Below are 21,525 nucleotides of genomic sequence, written 5' to 3'. Positions count from 1 at the left end.
GTGGGCATCCCCTCTCCCAGGTCTGTGGCCTTAACTGTCAGGCCACACTGTTTGGGCCTTCGGACCCCCAGACCCTCGGACTCTCGAGCCCGGGAGAGGCGCAGGCTTCTGGCGTGCCAGGGCCGGGAGGCCTGCAGCCCGGGGCCGGGAGCTTTCGGGTGGGCCTGGTGCAGGGGCCCACCCGGCTGTGTCAGGCAGCCCGCAGAGGTCGTGGGGAGGGGCTGGGCCCTCCCCCACCCCAGCCTTTCATCTTAGGGATTTCAAAGCCCCCACAAGCCAGAGAGCGAGCGTTAGACTCCCCCTGCACCCCACCCCTGAGGGCTCAGCAGGCAGAGCCCCCCCCAGCAGAGCGCCCTCAGCAGGTGAACCAGTGGCCTGTGGCCCATGCAGGCCGCTGGGCAGGAGCCTGGGGGGCGGGATCTGGACAAGCAAGTCCTCCCCGGGCCTCAGCCTTCCCACTGCGGAGGGTCTCTCGGGGCCCTCAACCAGGCCTGTAGCCGCCACACCTGCATCTGAGGAGTCTAGCGCAGCCCCGGCCCACCTGTACCCCAGGTGGGGGACACAGACACTCCGGGTTGGGGCACACACCCCCTGGCTGCTCCCCTCACAGCCACAGAGCCAGTCGACGGCCCTGGGAAGATGCTGACGCAACTCCCCAAACCTCAGAGCAGCCGTGCGGGTGCAGGGCCTGAGCCTCGGGCCCAGGGCGGGAAGGGCCCTTCTCCAGCCTCGTCCCCACGCTTCTCGTTGGCACCGGGCACCTGTGCGCACCCAGGCTCCGGGGACACACAGTGTCCTGCTTCCAGACCCCATTCCCAACCAACAGGCGCCCCTCCAGCCAAAGCCCCAGCTCTCCTCCGGGGGCCCCTCTCCGCAGGGCGGCCCCCCAGGAACACGAGGGGCTCTGCCACCCCGGCCGCACCCCCTCCTCCAGCAGCCCCCTGGCAGCCACCTTCAGGCCAGGGCTGGGGCCTGCCTGCCACGGAGCCCCGTCCAACCTGCCAGCACAGAAGCCTCATCCGATCTGTCCAACACCCTCACCATCCACAAAACTGCCCGTAAACTGAGTCGACAGGGAGACCGAAGGAACTCTGGAGCCAGGCAGGGAAACTGAGGCACTGGGAAGGCTCACACCTAGAAATCGGCAGCTGCCCCCTGGTCAGGCAACCACTGTCTCCTCCCAGGCCCGTGCCGCCGGACCCCTGGAGTGCCCACCTCACCCCTGAGGGCCCCCCCCAGCCGGCCCCGCCCCGGCCCGACTGCCCGCCTCCTGCCTGCACAGACAGGCGGGCCCCTCTGCAGGCACAGCCGGGCTGGCCAGGGCTGGCCCTCCGACCACGGGCTCCAGAGCACCCTGCACACGCTGAGGGGGCGACAAGACGGACTTTGCAACAAACCCACTCCACAGACGTCACCAGAGCCCAAGCTGATAGGGGCAGAGGCAACCCCAGGGGTTTCTGGGAAGAGGCTGGACCTGGTGGAGTGGGTGTTGCGAGGTGGGGACGGTGCCCCCACCCCCGGAGCACATGTGTCTGGAAGCCCGAGGGCCCGGCTGCCCCCGCCTGGCTCCTTCCCAGCCTGTGGGATCGAGATGGGCCAAGAGGGAGCAGTCAGTCCGGGTTCTCGCAGCTGCCCCACCTCTCTCCACCCTCTGAGGGGGGGCCCGGGGTGGGGGTGGGTGGGTCTGCAGCAGAGCTCAGGGCTGCAGTGCCGCGGGAAGGGGGGGGCAGCCGAGGGAGGGGCCTCCCAGACTCAGTGCAAGGGCCTGAGCTGCCTGTTTGCTGCTCCAGGGCAGGAAGGGGAGGGAGCAGGAGAAAGCTGGGCCGGGAGGAAGGAGGGAGGGCGGCGACTGCCAGTGGCCAGGCTGCACCCCAAAGCCCCCCAGCCCCTCCAAGGCACCATCCACGCCCAGTTCGAGTCTCAGCCATGAGGGGAGAGCCAAAGAGACGGAGGAGAAGCTGGGCGGGAGAGCAGAGCCGGCTCAGCGAGGGGCTCTGGGAGAAGGAGGGGACTCTGGGGGCTGCCCACCCCTGCAGGGGGGCCAACTCCGCGGGTGCACCCCCACCCTTTACATCCCAGGGTCAAGGGTGCAGAAATTGCTCCAGACAGGCCTCCCGTGAGCCCCTGGGGGCCCCGCAGTCCGGACAGGACGGCCCACCCCCCAGGGCCTGCCCTGCAGGGCCCTGCCGCCCCAGTCCCGCCCGGGGGCTTCCTGTTTATGTAGACGGGTCACACAGACATTCTCCCAGCCTGGGTGACAATGAGCAGGGTGTGTTTTCTGGAGTCTTCTGGAGAGAGACGCTCGAGCTCCGGAGGGAATGTTGGAAAAGGCACAAGCACCCGACAGCCAGGCCCGGTGTCCACGCGCCGCAGACCGTGCCCCACCCTCCCCTGACCCTGCTGTGGACAAGCAGGCCTGGCAGGAAGGCCAGTCGCACGGGGCCTGGCGTGGGGCTGGTCCCCACACGCTCGTCTGCCCCTCGGCTGGGTGAGGCTGCAGGGCCCCAGGCCCGATGCCGGGACCAGCTGACACCCAGCCCTCCCCGCCCAAGAGGGGTAGAAGGACCTCAGGCAGGGGCACAATCCAACTGCCAAATCCGGGCCCCTCGGAGCCTGGGCCTCAACGGGCCCCGAGCCCCAGCACCTCACACCCTGCACACCTGCCACACCCCCGAGACTGTAGGCCATTGGTGGGACTTGGGGCCAGGAGGCCAGAGATGGGCCCTGTCCAAGCAGAGGGGTGCCCTGGCCACCCTGACATGGCAACAGGACCTCCCAGAGCTGCTGGATTAGTTCCGGGAAGGCAGCATGGAAGAGGCGGCAGGCCGGTCTTTCTTGGCACTAAAAGTATCTCGGGCCATGAAATTGCCTCCAAGATGCAAAATACCTGGAGACCGGAAAAGGAAGCAAGGAGGCAAAGACAGAAGGGCCTGGGACGGTCAGCGCCCTGAGCAGGCGCGGGCGCGCTCCCCGGCTGGAGGGCAAGCGCTGCCCGTAGCGGAGCTGAAGCACAGAACGTTCTCGCGGTCACTGAGAACGGCTCTGCCGTTTTCCCAGTGGTGAGTTCCCCGTGGCAGGGGCATGCCCGCGGCAACTACAGCCACCTCTCGGGTCGGGCCAGCGGAGCAGGTGGCCCCAAGGTCCCTTTGAAAGGGAAGGGGCATGCCCACTGACCTGAACGCCTGAGCTGTGTGGCTCCCCCCAGAATGCCCCCCGGCCCCCGGGCCCTCCCAGACCCCATGGCAGGAAGCTGGGGAACCCCCACCCGCTCCCTTCCGGCCTCTGCCTGGCAAGCGGGGGAGGAGGAGTGGCAGGAAATGCCAGCCTCATGCAGCCAAAAGCAGTGGGGGTGAGCCCGAGACTCAGCCCCTCCGGGGCAGGCAGGGAACCCCCCGTTCTTGGAAAGGGGCTCTCAGCGCTCCCCCAAGCCCTTCTCATTGAGCAGGAGCGGGAGGGCAGTGGGGTCTGAACAGCACCAGCAGGGCAGAAAAGGGCACAGCGCCTCGGATCAGGGGCGGGACGGGGGTCCCGTGAGCCTTCAAAGAGGGCACGAGGGGGGGCACAGAGGTGGAAAGGGGTGCCCAGGCAGGGGCGGGCGCACGGGGGTCAGGAGACCCCCGCAGTGAGCCTGCACCCAAGAGACGAGGGCAGACCCGAATGCAAGGCTGGTCCCCGCACCTCTGCACACGGCGCCCCCCCTGGTGCCACCCCCATCACGGAAACCCTGCCGCGAGGCACTTCCCGGGACACCCACCGCCTGCCCCCACCTTCCGGAAGGACTGCTTCCCCTGCCGCCCAGAGGAGGGAGAAGTGGCGGCCCAGCAGGGACTGCGGTGGGACCACGGCACGTCAGGGCTCAGGGAAGCTGAGTGTGGTTGGCGCAGAGGGGGGCCAGCAGCCCCACTGCCCCGAGGGGCCTTCAGAACTGGGGTGGGGGCGGACGTGCCCCCATGCGCGGTGCCGACCCTGGTAAGGATGGGCTCCGAGCCACGTCTCGTCGGGGGCCCCTACTCCCTGGCCTCAGGGTCCCCTCCTGCAAAATGGGCACACACCCCCAAAGGCTGCCAGCTGGCCCAGGCGCCGCCACCCCAGCAGGTGGACTTCCACCTGTGCTGAGCACCCACCCCCACTGCCCACGGAAGGCAGGCCAGCCCGGGGCCTGCCCTCTGCAGCCCCGCAGCCCGGCCCACCCATGGCCTCCGGGCCAGTGTCAGGCTGCGGCTCAAGTGGCTCAGCTGAAATTTCAGCTCCTCCAGGGTCACCCTGCCCTTTGCCCCATCGATGGCCCCGAACCCCCAAGGGCCAGGGGCCCTCAAGCAAGCTCAGCTGGGGGCAGTCGGGCAGCCAGCTGAGCCAGGACCCATGGGAGTCCAGGGTGACCCAGACCCACTCTGGTCCCAGCGGAGAGAGTTGGGGGTATCGGGGGACCAAGACCCGCCTTCCTTCCTCCCGCCCCCCACGTGCCCACGGGAAGTGGCTCTAAGGAATTTCAGCCCCCGGACGCCCCACAGGGGCTCCCCGCCACCGGCTCCACAGAGACCACCAGCTGGCCTCTCCAAGTGCCACTTTCTAGCACTGCCCACCCGGGTCCTGGGCTGCAGCCAGGGGCCCGACGCCTAAGGCTGCAGGACATGCAGGTGCTCTGCTGAGTGAGGTGCAGACACCACTCCCGGGCCGGCTCTGAGGTCAGACAGGGGCCTGGAACGACCAGGGGCCGCAGACCCAGGCAGACCGAGGCTCTGCCCAGGGCTTGAGAAGGGTCAGGTGCCCCCCGGAGAACCCGGGTGGGTGGGACCGGTTCAGGCCCTGCCCACCCATGTGGCCGCCATCCCGTGAGCTCAGGGCCCCAGGGTCACTCTGAGCACAAGACCTCAGGGAGTGCCAAGTCCCCCCGACCCACTCGCCAACCCCTGGCCAGGTCAAGGACGCCAGCGTCAGGAGCACTCCCCTGAATTCGCCCCTCGCCCCTGCCCCACCAAACCAGGAGGACTCAATGGCGAGGACCCGTCCAGCTCCCCCCGGGAACCCCCACATCACCCAGTGAAGGGTCAGGGGCGGCTCACAGCAGGAGCCTGGGAGACGCGGGGAAGTGAGGGGCGTGAAGAGGAGGCAAGTGCCCCCGACACCAGAGGGCACGTGGCAGAGAGGACGGACCAGGAGCTGGCCCCCCCCCCCGCAAGGAAAACAGACAAAAGACAAAGGAAGAGGGTCTTCAACCCAGATCCGCGGGGCTCCTGCCGGGCCCTCACCCGAGGACCCCCATGACTTGCGGGGGGAGGGGGACCCACACAGCTGTACCTCCTGGTGCCAGCCCATGACACCAACCCAAAGGCCTTCAGTCCTGACCCACCTCGACTCTCCAGGGCAGAGGGCAAGCCCCTCTCCAATGCCTCTCATGGTGACGGGCCCCGGCAGCCCCAAAGGGTCTAAGCAGGGAAACGGCTCTCCACATGCGGTCAGGGGGCAGGTGTCTGCACCGTGAGCCCTCGGTGACCAACACACCTGCACTGTGGCCATCCGCCATCATCATCCTCACCATCATCACTGATCATCACCACCATCGCCACCTGGCAACCCTCACCCTGCCCCCACTGCACAGACCAAACACCGAGGCCCAGGCGGACCGATGGCAACACTAAGCGGGTTTCGGCCACAGTGGCACAGGAACAGCTCTGGGGTCTGCTGGCCAAACCGCGCAGGCCAGGGCTGTGAGGCGCCAGAGGAGGAAGAGAAGTGCTGCCCAGGACGACGGCCACCCTCGCCCAGCCCACTCGCACACCCAGGGGCGCTGTGGTCCAGCCCAGCGGCGGCAGGTGCGGCTGGGGCGCAGCCACGGTGGGGGAAGTTGGGGCGCAGCCGGGAGGCAGGGGTGGCCGGCGGCAGCTCGCTATCACCAGTCAGGCCAGGCCTGGGAGCCGTTCCGGAAAGAGTTGGGAGGCCCGGCACCCACTCACAGGCCTGGGGCCGGCACCTCTGCAGGAGGCGGTCCCACCCCAGGCCCACCCTGCCCCCAAACCCCCAGGCCTCCAGGGCTGGGACCCCCGTCAGGCAAATGTAGCTGCACTGCCTTCCCCTCCACGGCCTGCAGTGGGCGCTGTCGGGGCCACCCAACTGCCAGCACTACCCCGGGGACACCTGGGGGCTGAGCTGCACACTTAACCTGGGGCATTTCCAGCCACCGCAGGACAGACTCGGCTGGTCCCGAAGCTCTCCACAGCTCAGAGAGCTGTGCTGGGGGACAGAGGTGCAGGGTGAGGATGCAAGCCGACCAGCCGCCACGGAGGCTGGGGCCAGGCTCCCACCAGAGCCCTGCTCCCCGGGCCGGGCCCAGCCCCCTGGCTGGGTCACGCCCCTCCACCAGGCGCACAGGGCGGCCTGGTGCTGCCGGGGAAGCTCGCACAGCTCTCCTGGCTGCAGGAGCCGCCCCAGCCCCGTCCTGCCTGCCGCCCGGGAAGCACCAGCCCCCGCCTTCCCCGCCCTCTCCCCTGTGACTCCAGGGATTCCCAGACCTCAGGGCAGGGCCCATCTGTCAGGAGAAGCCAGGTGACCACAGGCAGAGCCCCTGGCGAGGACCAGCAGGCTGGCCTGTTCCCAGAGGCCTGGGCAGGGGAGAGGGGGGCGGGCGGAACCTGCAGTGACTGGGCCAGGGCTCGGGACTCAGGCTCATCTCCAGAGCTGGGTCCCAGGCCCAGCTCCCACTCTGTGCGCCGTTTCTCCATCCACCTCGGGGAAGAAACCTCCCGGGTGGCCTGTCCTCGGGGCACAGGCAGGGGTCAAGGCCCTCGCCTGGGGCCCCAAAACCTGAGGCCAGACCTTTCAGGACGGCTCCAAGGCAGCCCCCCACCCCAGAGAGAGCTGGGGGATAACAAGGACTCATGTGACCTCACTGAGGGGGCCATCCACCCACCCCAGGGACCTGGAGGTGACGATGACCCACATGGCCAGCACCAGGGGGAACATCAGGAGAGCACGGTGACCGGCAGTGCCCAGCTCACGCCCCATCCAGCAGTGGTCCCACGTAGCTGGTTTCCAGAAAGGAGCCCCCAGCGGGGGTGCCGCTGGGTGGGGGGAGCAAGGCAGAGGGACACCCACCCAGAAAGATGCCAAGGGTCCCAGGAGAGGCCACGCACAGCTGTCCTGTCCTCGGGTGCAGCAGGCAGACCACCCCAACTGCTGCTGGACTGCCAGGCCACGCCCCCTGCTCAGTGGCCTAACAGGAGCTGCACTGGGGGGTGGACAATGGCCGACCCCCGCCCCCCGCCTGTGCGGGTCCCTGGGGCGGAGGCACAGGCGCTGGAGGGGGCGCTGGAGTGGGCCACAGCTGACATCAACCTGCCTACAGTGCGGCCTCCATCCTGCCGGTGGGTCCCGGTGGCGGGGCTGCCCCACAGGGCAGCCACGGTGGGTAGGAGGGCTCCCTAGGGCCGAGGGACCCAGCACCGGGGACGCATCTGCATCGTCCACACCCTGCTGGCATGTGTCACAAGAGCTCTGTCCCGTCGTCCCTGTAGGTAGGGCCCACAAGTACAGACAGGGGCTCGGGGAGGGAGGCCGATTCCCCAGCCTGGCTTCCTGCCCCTTTGCCACCCCGTGCTTCACCCTGACAAAGAATCCCCACTACGGCCAGCTGGAGTGGCCAGGCATGGACCCCAGGGCCCAGCAGCAGTGACCACCATGGGAACGACGGGGGAGCAGGGGCCGAGGGCGCGCTCACCTCTCCGAGGCCAGGCAGGGGCTCCCGGGCACAGCAGCCTCCCCTGCAGGCAGGCCCCCCAAACGGCCCCCGGCGCCTCCTGGGTGCCCGCCCAGACAGCGCAGGAGCGTGGGCGGGGCGGGGGGAATTCCTGGTGAAACCCCGACCTGTCCGCAGAAGCCTGCAGGCTGGCTGAGGCAGCTTCTCTTGAACAGGAAAGGAAGCGACTCCCGTTTCACTCTGAGCTGTGCTGCTCTCGCTGGCGGGGAGGCCCGCCACCCGCCACTCTGTCGCGGAACGCCAGTGCCTCCCGCCCCTCCAGCTGTTTCTCTCTCTAGTTCCCAGTGTGTCCCCCGGGCTCCGGGTTCGACCTTGCAGACTGGGAGGCCGAGGCCCTGGCTGCGGTGGTGCCAGGCGGCCGGCCAGGCAGAGCACTGGGACAGACTGGGGAAAGGGGCCCCCACGGGCGGACTTCTCCCGGAGACGTCCCCGAGTCCTCCCACAGCCCGCTGAGCGTGGCCATCCCCAGCACGAGCGTGGATGCGCAGAGCTCCGGGTGCAGTTGCCACGGGCCGTGCAGGGGGTGGACAGAGCCTCTGCTGGGCTCCCCCGGTGCACGGAGGGCTTTCTGAACGCCCCGCCGCTGCCAGGCACACGAGCCCTGCACCACCCCTCGGCGGAGACCGGCTCGCCCACACACACTGACTCAGCCGCAGCTCGTCTGGTGCCTGTCGTGTGTGGGGGCCGGGCTGGCAAGGCCTCTGCAGACGGGAGACAGGGCCTCACCTGTGAGACAGACTGAGAACCGGACATCCGCCCACCCAGACGGGGCTTCCCCGCCACCACCTGGCGGGGGCACCACCCCTCACAGGGGCCCGACCCGAGTGGTGGGCACCCAGACCGGCCAGCGGCCAGCCCCCTCCCCAGCCAGCCAGCCCCACTGCACCCAGACCTGCCTTCTCCCAGCCCCACCCCACACACCGCCGCACCCCGCCCCCCGCTGAAGGCCCTGCCCGCTCTCGGGGAGACCCCCACCCCCACAGAGCAGTTTCTGAGCCCTCGGGAAACCCTGGGGACCCGTGACGGGCCAGGGTCTGCCCTCCACTTCCCCCCTCCAGGTGGCCGGCGAGGGCAGGGACAGGCAGAGGGCGGAGGCCACGAGCCCAGGATGCAGACCCAGAGCCTCCACCCCGTCCTCACGCAGCATCAAGCGGTGACCCTGAGTCTCCGACCCAAGGTAGCCGCAGTCCTAACACAGCTCAGGGCGGCAGCCAGGCTGCCACGGGACCCACGGCCGGCCCTGCAGACATGAGGGCCCTGAGAGGTGCCCGAGAGCCCAGGAGGTGGCTGCAGCGAGCACCATGGCAGCACCGGGCCAACCCCTCAGCCCGCAGGGCCTCCAGGCAGAAGGGGGCGGCCAGGCTGCCGGAGAACCCCGGAGAGCCACACAACACTGCCGCCCGGGACGCCCACCGTCCCCTTGGTGCCCAAGAGCCTCACCTGGCCACAGCCAGCTCAGCACGCCCTGCCCCCCGCCATCCCCGCCGTTGGCCACTTGGCAGGATGGCCACGGTCCAGTGTCAGGACCTCCCACAGCTCCCACTGCACCACCGACTCCGAAGCCTCAGCCCCACTCCCGGCCCTTCGCCCACACAGACCCCGCCACAGCGCCCCTTCCCGGCCCTCTCGGCCCTGCCACCGTCCATGTCTGTGGGTCCCACGAGCACCCCCGGGGTGGCCAAGGCCAGGGTCAATGTGAGGGAGGGGTCGGGAGAAGCACGTTTACACTGCCAACCTCGGGGTCGGGTGCAGATCGCGTCCATGAGGGGCGTCCAGTGGGCCTACTTCAACGTCCGGGGCACGGGCTGGGGGAGCTGGGTGCCCACCACAAGCCGGTCAAGTGACCAATGCCCGCCCCCCCCCCGGCAACCGTACCCCTTCCCTAGGGAGGGGGGCAGCACAGAAGCCGGGGAACCAGCCAGGCAGGCCGCAGCCTCCAGCCCCCTCGCCCTCCGGAGAAAGTAGGGAGGCATGGGGGGGGGGGACCCAGAAACCTGCCTGCACAGCGTCAACCCACCCACCCCCAGCACCCGCACCTTCCGAGGAGCAGCAGCCCCCCGAGTAGGGGGACACGGTCCTGCCGGACGCCCCACGGGCACTCAGCTGTCACCTGTGGTCACAGAAAGGACCCACCGACAGCCTCACTCCACCCAGCACAAAGCCCTTGCCGCCCCGGACCAGGGACAGAGGCGAGCGGGAACTCGGGACGTACCCACTCACAGCCGGTGACGGGAGCACCCGTGCAGAGCTGACAGGCCGCCCTGGGCGACCCCCGAGAACAGACCGGAGTCCGACACCCAGCAGCCACGAGCAGGCTCCAGGCAGGAAGGACCAAAGGCCGGCGCTCTTGTCCCGCATGCGGCCGGGGCGGCGCTCGGCACACCTGCGGGCATGAGCGCGCTGGGCCCAGCCACACACAGCCCGCGACGACCCCCAACGGGCACATGGACACGCAGCGGGGCCTGCAGCCCAGGGCTCACTCTGCGTACAAGGAGTCACACGGGACCATGACCTTCGGTCACATCGAGAATCTGGTCTGGAAACTTCCCTTTCCATACCCATTTCACAGGAAAAGAAACCCGAGCCGGGAGCTGAAGAGGACCGTTGGGGTCTCGAGGTGGGGAGAGAGGGACGCCCGCAGGGACCGAGCCCCCCGCCGACACCTCCACAACAGGATCCACAACAGGACGGGCCCCGTCCCAACCCGGGTCTGAGTTCTCTGCTGCAGGGGCGGGTGGCCGGCCTCCCGGGCACATGGCAAGGACAGCGGAGCCCCGCCGGGAAGCCCAGCACCTGCTCCAGGTCACTGCCCAGCAGGGCTGGCCGAGGGACAGCGAGCAGAGCCACACACCTGGGCGCCTGTCCCCGGAACTCCTGCCCAGGGGAGTGCAGGGAAGGGTGCGTCACGGCAGGTGCCCATCGAGATAGCAGGGTGCCTGGGCCCAAACCTGGCATCCCAGAGGCTGCCCCGTCCACCACGGCCCACGCGGCGCACAGGAGGCCGGCCGCGACCCCCTCCACGGAGACCCCAGCCAAGAGCCCTGCACGTAAAGGGCTAACCACTGGCAACCTGGGAAGGAGTTGAGAGAGCCCCGGAAGGCAAGGGGGGCTCGAGCTGCCACCCGGCTGGCCAGGTCTTGTGTGGCCCTGGAGAGGACACGTCCCACCTCTGAGCCCCCCTGTCCCCGAGGCCCTGGGCCCTCAAGAGCATGTCCTCCCCAGGGGCCACCTGGGGGGGTGCCTCCCCCACACCCTCCCGCCCTGCCACAGGGATCCGAGCCAGGACCCAGGAGCGCCCCCCTGGCCCAGGCCGCCCCTAGGAAGTCCAGGCCCCTGCGGCTCCCTCACAGAGGCTGCAGGCGCCGGCCCCCAGGGTGGCCAGTCTGCCACCCCTCCAGCTAGACTCGCCCCACTGCCCCAGCCTCAGCGTCCATCTCTGCAAAAGGGAATGAGCCGGAGCCAGAGGGGCCCAGCAGAGCATCCAGGCGAAAAGAGGAGAGCCAGCCGCTGCCCCTCCCCTCTCGGAACCCGCCAGCCTGGGTGCCCAGGGCAGCCCAGAGCCCAGCAGGTCCGGCCTCAGCCTCGAACACAGGTGCACATGGGGGACGCACAGCGGGCACCCGGCACGCCCGGCAACAGCGATGGAGCGTCAGGAGGGCGCGCTCCACAGAGACGTCCAGCGCCCAGCACCCGCCCTGAACTCCACACCCCGTGGGCTGGCCTTGGGCGCCTTTCCCAGGCCACGCTGCTCCCGGTGCCCAGCAAACCTGGCCCTCACCTGCCAGCCACCTGCGGTCTCCTGCCCGCCAGCCCAGGCCACCTCCCGAAAGAGAGGCCAGGAGGTGCAGCCTCATGGCCAGGGCGGGAGAGAGGTCCCACCACGGCGACGGTGTCACCAGTCCCGGGCCCCCGGGCTCGGGGTCCCGCAGCCTCCGGCGATGCAGCATGGTGGCCGGGTGAGCAGCAGGAGCCGGCTGGCAGGAAGGCGGCCCAGGAGGGCGGGTGTCTCCTCGAGGCGCTGGGAGCTCGCCGGGCACCAGTGGCGCTCTGGCTGGTCCGGCGGCTGAGTTCCCCTTTCCCAGGGCCCGCCCGGCCCGCCACCCTCACCCAGACACCTGTGACCACGGGCAGCTCCCATTGGCCGAAGCCAAGAGCTTCTTGGAAGAGGACAGGGACCCTGGCTCGTTTCCTCAATCTGTGCACGACAGCCTGGGCCTGCAGACAGCACAGCGCCGCCCACCGGGCCTGGGGCAGGTGGGAAGGGCGAGGCCGAGACAGCGGGCAGACCTGCGTCTAAATCCCCTTCGCCGCCGGACAGCTGCCTGGCTGGGCCCGCCACCCCTCTTCATGCTGCTGTGAAGGCGGAGTGGCGGGACTCAGCCCCCAGCAGCGCCTGCTGGCTGGTGCTCCGGGACCACTCGGTCACGAGACACGCTGTGCTCCACTCAGCCTGGCCAGGGGCAGGGTGGTGGCCCCAGGAGAAGCCCAAGGAGCACTCGTGGGGGCGCAGGTGCCTTTGCACACCCGCAGGTCCCCTCCTTGCACAGAGCCCCAGCACAGCAGCCACCAGCTGCAGGGGAGACTGCCGGCAGGCCAGGCGGCCGGACTCTGGGATGGGAGACGGGTCCCCGGGGCAGGTGCCATGCGAAGGGCGGGGCCGCACCTCGGATGGGCTCTATGGGAAGCATGGAGGGAGGGAGCCGTCATGGCTTCTGGCTGCCCTCCAGCCACGCAACGGGGTCATTCTTCGGAGGCACAGAATGCCTTTTGTGGCCCATCAGCCAATGGCTGGGGCCAGGGAGTAGGCACGGGGGCTACCGCACCCAGCCCTCAGCCCTGTCTGCCCCTGGCAGGCCCGTGGGGGGTCCTCTGTGCCCACCCCAGGGGCCGAGGCTGCACACGGACATTGACCACACGCAGCTGATGCCCGGACAGCGCCCCGGCACCTGGAAACCCTGCTGCCCACGACAGCCCTGGCGCCAGCCACGGGCACCTCGCTGTAGGGGCCCCTCCCACAGGACCCCAAGACCAGGGCCGCAGCCTCATGCCCGGGCTCACCACGCTGACAGCCCAGTGGCAGCCCTGCCTCGGCCTCCCCGCCAGCGACCCTGGCCCCAGGGCATAGCTGACCCCCATCTGCTCACACTGACACCTGAAACCCCACTTCTGCAAGGGTCCCCCCCGCGGCGCCCCACTGCACCTGTGAAGGCCCCCGCTCTCCGGAGAGTGGGTGAGGGTGGGGTTCGAGGAGGATTCAGAGAGGCTCCGGGTGACGCTGCCCTGTAGAGATCGGGACCCCCAGCTCTGGGCGGGGGGGGGGGGGGCAGGTGGGACGCCACCTCCTGAGTTATCTGGTGAGGCTCGTGCCTTGGGCAGGTCCTGTCTCCATGACGACACCTCCCCCCCCCACCACGGTGGCCTCGTTTTAGCCCAACTCCGGCTGGGCAGTCCCTGGGGCCACCACTGTCCCTCCTCCACGTCCGCCCGCGGGGACCCTCACTCAGGCCTTCGTGCCGCCTGCCTGGTCTGGCTCGAGGCCTGGGCCACACCTGGGTAAGCCCGCGGGGGGCAGGGGTGGGGCGTGGCGCCGTCCTGCCTGGAGGGGGGCCCACTGCACCCTCACGGGGACCAGGTCCCAGCTCTGCTCCCAAGAGGCAGGCCACACCGACTCCGCTGCGGCCGGTGGTCAACGGGACCCCCAGGCCACCCTCAGCTGCCCCCAGGCCCGGCGCACCCAGGGAGGGGAGCTTCCTGCGGGACCCTCTCGGCCCTCACCGCCCGGATCAGGGCCCTCTGGTGGAGGCCGACTCCAGGAGGAGGGGTGCGTCCTGGGCCACGCAGGGGCAGCCGGGTTCAGAATTGAGGGACCACCCTCCGCCAACACGGGGCTCACCCCAACCAGCCTCCCAGCTCTCGGCTCACAACACTCTTCCGAGGTCCCCAAACACCACCTTGACCCCAAAGGTCCCACATCACGCTGTTCCACCTCTCCATGGCTGGTCACTGATGGGAAGACCCCCTCTCTGGGCCCTCTCCCACCCCCGCTTGCCTGCCAGGGACCAGAAGGGCTGCAGAGCTGGTCTAGGAGACCAGGCACAGAGCTGTCCCATTGTCTGGGTGGCGCAGCCTAGACACACGTCCCCGCCGCAGCCCACCTGCACACTGGCACCTGGGAGGCTGCTACAAGGCCTCGGGCTCAGATGGCCATGCCCACCCATGTCCACACAGATGCCACGCCTGTGTGGGTCACACAGCCCTGAGTCAGGGCTGAGGGAGGCCGGGGACCCCCGGCGCACCCAGGGGCAGGGATGGCTGGAGGGGGGCCGGGGCAGGAGCTCTCACCGTGGAAAACCGAAAGCAGTACAGACCAGAGGCAGGGCCCCGCCCCGGCCACCTGGACTTGCTCCCCCAGGCTCAGCTCCCCCCGCACCCCGCGGGGCTGCTGGGGGGCCCAAAGGGCCCCGCCCTCCCCCACTGCACCCTCCACCCGCAGGCCTGCTGCTCCCTCCAAGCACGGGGGCCCTCCCTGCGCCCTCTGCCACTACCCACCTCACCCATCCAGTAACGTCTGGGGGATGGCGGCCCTTGGGCCTCCCTCTCACTCCCACCCGCTGACCCGGACCTACCTGCCCCCGCACCCAGTTCCTGGACCCCAGGAAGCCTCAGGCCCTGCCGAGGCCCCCTCCGCTCCCCGGGCCACACCCTCCACACGAAGCTGCTAGAGGCTGCTGCCCTGGCCCTGGCCAGTGCCCCTGGAGCCCAGTCAAAAGCAAACACACACACACCCCAAACCTCAGCTTCCTTCCTCCGCAAGCCGGCCAGCACGAGAGGGAGAGCAAGCAGCCTCGGGGAAGAGGGGGTGGGTGGGAGGTGGGGGTGCCACGTGAGGGGAGGGGTACGCTGGCCAGCTGCCCCTCCCCTCTGTCCCCAGCCTGGTGAAGACAGGGACCAAGGGCTCTCGCCAACACCGCAGGCATGCCACACACACCTGGTCCGGGGACGGGGGTGGGGTGAGGAGGTCCCCAACACTGACGCCTAGCAGCCGGCACTAGGGACGTTTCGGGTCCACCTCAGCCAGTCCCACTGGGAGGGACATTCAAGGACCGGGACCCTGCTCCCCAGGGCACCCGTGGAAACAGGAGGAGCCTCTTCGAGAGCGCCTACTGTGCGCTGAGCCCCCGCGGCCCCGGCGAGGTCCTGCTGAGGGAAGTGCAGATGGGCGGGGGCAGAGGGCCCCAGCCCCCAGACTACTGACCGTCGGTTTGGAAAAACCCAAAAGGAGCCCAGGCGTCTCCTTCGGTCACTCCCTGGGGCCACGGGGTGCCGAGTGGCGTGCTGCCCCCCAAAAAGGCCTTGGTGCCCCGCGCTGCCCTGCCCCTGGCCTCCCACTGCTCTCGGCCCAGCCCCGGCCCTCACAGCAGGCACAGTCCTTCCCTCTGTGTCTTCCTGCGAGAAACACCTCCTCCAGGGAGCCCTCCCTGCCCCTGCCTGTCAGAACAGAAGGATCCGGGCCAGATACAGCCCCCCAAACCCCCTCAGAGCACAAGACCCCCACCATATAGGTGCTAATGCAAGTCCGAGCCCACCACCCCAGACGACAGGCTCTGCAGGGAAGGCAGGGTCCCCTCAGCCCCAGCCCCCTCCGAAGCCTCTCAGCCTCTGACTGTCCCAGGGGCTCCCAGCAGCCCCCACCTCCTCCAGCACCCTCCGTGACCAGCCCAGCCCACGTGCCTGGCCTTCCTCAGAGCGGCGTCCACACGGGCCCTCCAGGGTTAGGAGTGGGCCCCCCGAAGTTAGGAGTGGGCCCCAAGACCCGACCCCGACTCTGGCCCGCACGGGTCCGCACTGCCCCTCCCCCCCCGCAGGGCGGACTCACTCTGCCTGAGGCTCCGATCTCTCGGCCGCAGGGTGGGCAGTGAGGTGCTGACCCTCAGGAGGAGGCAGGGCTGCTGTCCACCTTGGGACCCCCCAGCCCCCAACCCCAGGACTGGGGGCCCTACGGCCCTGCGGGGGTCCTCTGTCTGACCTCTGAGCCAGGCCCAGGTGACAGGAGTCTGCAGGAGGGGCTGGGGGGACTCGGAGGCCAGTCGGTCCCAGGAGGCCAGGGGACGGCAGGCACTGGGGCAGCTGCACCGGGGCCGCCCCCTGCGTGGCCACATCTGCTCTCTGGACACCCAGGCACACTGACCCTCAGGCACCTGGACTCTGATTCCAGCCGCCTGCCCACCTTCCCCTCCCAGTGGGCTGGGCCCTAGGGCGGCATCTCCTTGGGGAGCTCTGGCCTGGGAGGCTCCAGCTCCTCACGGCCACCAGCCCCCCGGCCTGACCCCACAGCACAGACGGTGGGAGGTGAGGTTTCAGAGGGCTGGCCCTTCCCCAGCTTCTCCAGGCGGCTCACGCACGCCCCTCGGCCCACTCTCCCTTGCCAAGGCGGGTTCCCTCGCCAGGCCGGCAGCACGCCTCGGCACGTTGGCTGCAGCCAGGCCCTGCCGACCCCGCTGCCAGGATCGGGGTGACTCACGGGGCCGGCACGCTGCCCTGAACACACGCACCTGTCCAGACTCGACGCCAGCAAATGCAGGACAGGCTTGGGAACTGCATGTCCCCGGCCCGGTGGGGCCCGGTGGGGCCCGGTGGGGCTGGCCAAGCTCCTCCTGGGGAGGGGGCCCCAGAAAGGTCGTGCTTGGCAGGTGGCCAAGGACACGTGGCCCCTGCAGGGCTGGGCCAAGAGGGACGTCCTGGGGAACGGGTCTAGGAGCCCAGAACCCCCGCCCCTCCTGGAGTCGCCGGACCCAGAGATTGGCCCCTGGCAGACCGGGGAGGGCGCTGGGCCCTCCAAATCCACGCTGGGCCGCTGCCCGCCCCCGTGTGAGGCTGAGTGTCACCCCACAGCGTGCCACCGAGGCCCGTGGGCCCCGGTCTCCTCCAGGCTGCGAGCGTCTGGGTCTCAGGCCACTCAGAGACGCCCACCCCCAGGAGAGGCTCGGCCAAGGCCTCTCTCAGGGCCAGCCCAGGTCCCAGCTGCCGGTCAGGCCTGTCCCCTCTGAGGAACGAGGCGGCCAGAGGGCGCGGACAGGAGGGAGGGGCCCTGCCACCGGTCAGAAGAGTGTGGCGGACGTCTCTGAGGGGCAGCCGCACCTCGGCTCCAAGATGCCAGAGTAGGCTTGGGACACAGGAGGGCCACCCGGCCACTGGGCGGCGATAGCCACTTCCCAGCTCACCACCCTGGGGACAGGAGGCGGGCCACAGGCCCAGGCGTGGTCCCCACAGGTGTTCGGGGAGTGGGGAGGGCCTGGAAAGCAGGGTCTCCGCCAGGGCCAGGGACAAGCCAAGGAAGAACAATGCAAGGACAAGCAGGCAGGACAGGGAACAGCAGTGACGTGGGGAGGGACACAGCCCGGAGGCTGGCCCCGTCCCAGGAGCTGTGTCAGCAGGGACCTGCAGGCACAGCATCTGCTGACCGACAGAGACTCGGCACAGGCCCCGCCCCCACCACCGCCCCTCCAGCAGGAAGACCAGGGGCGCAGGGCCCCTCCCGAGGACAGAGGCAGGCCTGCCTTCCGGGCACAGGATGGAGCAGGACCATCCGACTGGAGGAAACACAACAAAGTCACAGCCAAGGGCAGCCTGGCTTTCACCCTGCGCTCAGCTCGAGGGACTCACACAAGCAGCGTGAGGCGGAGGCTTGGGGGTACCTGCCGGCAGGACCCCCGCTGGACTCCTGGAGGCAGAAGGACAGACACCCCCAGACCCAGTGCCCTCGGTGAATGGGGAACCGAACTTGCCAAGGAGCGGAGTGGCCGGGCAGGGCTGGGCAGGGCTGGGCAGGGCCGGGCAGGGCCGGGTGCCCACCCCTGACCTGGACGGAGCATGCCCTGCACCTTTCCCAGTGAACCGCAGCCCTGAGCTGACCGGCGGTGGTGCGGAGAGCCCCACCCGGTGCCGGCCCCGCACTGTCCCCCAGAGGACGGCTCCCCAGGGATGGGGACCAGGGCCTGCCGTCTGGGCACCCTGGAGCCCGTAGGAACTGGCAGGTACCCCCCTGGGTGGGTGGGTGCCCACTGCTTCTGCCTCAGGCTCAGGAGGCAAGCGCTGCAGCTGCCCAGGCCCCGCACCCACGCATCACACGGCTACGCCTGCAAAGGCCTGGCACCAGGGGCACCCGAGCTCCTGGCCTGCACGCCCCGCCCCGCCCTCGCCTGGCCTCAAGGAGAGGCGGCTGCCAGCTCCCTGCAGAGCTCGCTCCTGACCTGCAACACAGCCGGGTCAAGCCTACAAACCGCCCTCGGATATGCCACCGGCCAGCCGTCCAGGAGGGCCTCGCGCTGGCAGAGCCACGGAGCCCCCCCAGCCCCGCACGGCCCCACCACCCAGAGTCTGCCCGGCCCTCAGCGGTGACCAGCAGGGCCTCGCTCAGCACCCAGTCACCTCCCGGGCCCGAGGGCAGCAGGACCCAAGTCTGTCTGGACAGCAGCAGCCTCGACCCACGAAAACAGCCCCATGTCTCTGTGCTAGAGCAGCCACGGCCACGTCCGGCCAAGGCCAGAGACCCACAACAACAGGTTAACGGGGCCCGTTCTCGATGGCCTTGACAATCAATGAGTAGGGCTGCCTCCTTACAGGAGGAAACGAGACAGACAGCCGTGCAGGTGGGCTGCGTGAGCCCCAGGGCTCGAGGGCAGGCTCCACAGTCCGTGCCAACCCACACGGCAGAACCCGGGCGAGGGTGCGGGCGGAGGGCGTTTGCTGGGAGTGCAGCGCACCCTGGCCGGCATCTCTGAACACGCCCCCTCCGGGCCTCACCCCGCCGCCCTGGACTGAGTGGAGGCCCAGCTCGGGGGCCCCAGGCAGAGCCCCCACCCCCCACCCGCCCCTCCGTCAGGCGTGCATGACCCCTGCGCTGGGACGACAGCCAGCTGGGCCCACCAGCAACCCGGGGCCAGCCAGTCTGGTTGAGGGCAGCAGCGGCCAGCTCGGCCTGGGGCCCCCTGGACAGACGGAAGAACGGACAGCAGGCCCCGGTGGTCCCACGGCGTGGGAGCATGGGGCTGGGGGTCTGCCCCAGACTAGGGTCCCTGCTCCCAGGACAGCCCCTCACTGGCTCCTCTCCCCAGCCAGGGCCGCAGGGCCCCCTGGAGGGACCGTCCCCGGGGCAGGGCCTTCGGGCACAGGCACCTTGAGCAGCTCTCCCAAAACCTGCACAAGCACCGTTGTCCCCTCACAGAGACAAGGCTGAGACACCAAGTCCAGTATGGCCAAGGCCGCACCGCAGGTCAGGGCCGGGCCAGACTGGCCACGGCTGCCTGGCCCGGGTGCAGGGGGAGCGCAGGGCCGGTGCTGTGCGGGACACTGGTGAGACCTCCGACCCTCAGGGGGATGAGCTTAGGGGCCTGTAGACAGAAGGACATCGGCACGCACGCGGGCCCCATGGAGCCCCAAGGCCGAAACGCTCCCGGGGTGGTGAGCGCTGCTGGAGGGGCGAGCTGTGACGCACACGGGACCTCCGCCCCAGTCCTACCCAGAGGCCAACCTCGTCCTCCCCACCCCCGGGGGGGGGGGGGCCGTCCTTCCTACTGGAGACGCCAAGCCCACAGAACAGGAAGTCCGCTCCCGGGTTTGCAGAGCAGGCGGCGAGCGCCGAGCTACTCAGGACAGAGGCAGGCGCTGCGGGAGCCCGGCTCACTAACCAGGGCTGGGGGCGGGGCACAGGGCTCTGGGAACCGCGCTGCGGGGTGACCGGTCTTCTGGTTTATCCGCTGGGCGGGGTGTTTTCAGAAGCTCAGCCACATGCACAGCCGCCCCCAGCGAAAGCTCGAGCCAAACCAAAGGCAGACTCGATTCTCTAAGACGCCACCTGCCCCAGAGCCCTGCACGTCCTCCCCAAACACAAGCGAGCAGGAGGGGGGGGGCGGGCAGCAGCCTGTGTCCTCGGCTGTAAGATGAGCCGGCTGACCCAGCAGCCCATCCACAGGGTCCTGGGCTGACCCCACCGTGAACCGGGTTTGCTCCGGGACAGGGCCTGCCTGCAGCCTCTGCCAGCGCCCAGGACCAGCTTCCCAGGCAGCCCCGCCCCGGGCTCCAGGAAGGCTGAGGCCCAGCGGAGACCCCTCCACCTCCTGAGGGAGCTCACCCGCCCCCCAAACCCCAATGGCACCCGCCCCACACCCAGAAACTGCTGCAACTCTGTACGCAGGAAGGTCTCCTGCAGTGGCCAGGCCAACTGCGGCCACGGCCACTGCCCGCCCACCACCTCGCCCGCCCTCCCACGGTGCCCGCTCTCCAACACCAGCCCTGGGAACCAGGTCGTCTCCAGAAACACACCGGCTCTCGCGCCTCGAGGCTTCGACAGGCTGTTCTCTGGGCCAGAAACTCCCCACGCGTTTCCTGGCTCCCTCCCACCCAGTTTAAACACCACCTCTTCCTGGAAGCCCTCTGGACTCTCCCAGCGAGGACAGAGGCCTCTCCTGCTGCACACCCTCCGAGAGCCTCCAGCCTCCCGACTAAGGCCGCCAAGGCCTGACGTCCCAGTCGGAGGGGCCACACCGGGTCCTCGGCATCCCTGGGGCCTGGCCCACCACTGGGGCCAAACCGAAACTTATCGGCGGATGGATGGACGGGGTGGGCGCAGGAGAGCTGGGAATGGGCCCGTACAGGCTGCGGGTTCACCACAGTCCTTAAGAACCAGCGAACAAGCACCAGGCCCCAAAGAGACCGCACGGCACGGACAGGCTGTGCAACCCCAGCAGGTTGAACGACCTCTCTGAGCCGGCATTTCCTCTTCTAGAGGATGTCACGTGTGAAAGAAGTGGCTGGGAGACAGTGGACAAGTGACCACGAGGCTGGCCTTTCCTTCTCTGTCCCCACGGGTGAGGAGCACAGGGTGGCCCTTGGCCAGCAGACCTGGGTGTAAGTCCCGGCTGTGACTCACAGCTGGGTGGGGCCACCAGCACCCGACTCAACCCCACTGGGCCCTCGTCCTCGTCCCCAGGAACGGGCACTGCCTCGGCTTTAGCTCCCCTCCCGCATCACTAAGTGCTTGTCAGCGGGGCACCTATGCCCCCAGTGCCCTCTCTGCCAGGCACAGGCAGGTAAACAAGGCCTGGCCCTGCCCAGGGACACCCAGCCAGAGGCAGGCAGACAGACAGCCTTCCCCGGGAACCCGAGGGCCCAGTTACGGATGCAGCAAAAGAAGGTGGAGCAAGTGGCATTCTGTCCAGGTGCAGATATCAAGGAGGGCTTCCCACAGGAGGCGGCACTCATCTCCCTCCAGCTATAACACAGCAGACTCCTGCATCCCCCCCGAAGCAAATCCTGGGCTCTCCGTACACAGCTGGGGGATGAACCGGTCACACCTACGGACGCGTCTGCCGTGAGCACAGCCGCCCCAGCCCCAGGGAGACGGGTCTGCAGACACGGGCACCCCAGGGGCAGGAGGCACTGGGGCCCCGTCCCACCTCCGCCCTGCCAGGAGCCACAGTGCACCCTGTGGGCTGTCTGGGCTGCAGCGTTCTCACCTGGACGGCACGCTAGCCCTCCCCAAGGACACGGCGGACTGAGGGCGTCTCGGCGTAGGCCGCGCACTGCGCCCGGCACACAGTAGGTGCGCAGCTGCTGCGGAGGCTGGCCCCAACCACGACTGGTGCACAGGAGTGCGGGGTGAACGAGCGCCACGTCGGGGGTCACTGCTCCTCCAACTGCCACCCCTGTCCCAGGGAAGGCACCGGGCGACAGTGGCTGGAGCCCACGACGTCCTCCCCACCCAACCGCGAGAC

The 21,525-nt window shown here is 69.4% G+C and overlaps 1 protein-coding gene across 3 annotated transcripts in view; it reads right to left on the bottom strand.

Moving 5' to 3' along the window:
• Positions 1–21,525, bottom strand: part of RXRA (retinoid X receptor alpha) — a 75,819-nt gene that overhangs the window by 19,157 nt on the left and 35,137 nt on the right. Inside the window, exon 1 of one of the 3 annotated variants that reach the window (XM_037127644.2) lies at positions 11,532–11,626. The exons of the other annotated variants lie outside the window; for them this stretch is intronic. Coding sequence (XP_036983539.1) covers positions 11,532–11,607 — 76 coding nt within the window. The 5' untranslated portion in view covers positions 11,608–11,626. Of the gene's footprint in view, positions 1–11,531; positions 11,627–21,525 lie in introns of those variants that run through there. 3 annotated transcript variants of the gene reach the window in all.

This window comes from Artibeus jamaicensis, unplaced genomic scaffold, assembly GCF_021234435.1.
Source record: "Artibeus jamaicensis isolate MK-2021 breed Jamaican fruit bat unplaced genomic scaffold, CSHL_Jam_final contig_471, whole genome shotgun sequence".
Taxonomy (NCBI): domain Eukaryota; kingdom Metazoa; phylum Chordata; class Mammalia; order Chiroptera; family Phyllostomidae; genus Artibeus; species Artibeus jamaicensis.
The sequence above is the reverse complement of the archived record's forward strand: the minus strand, read 5'-3'. Positions and strand labels throughout refer to the sequence as shown.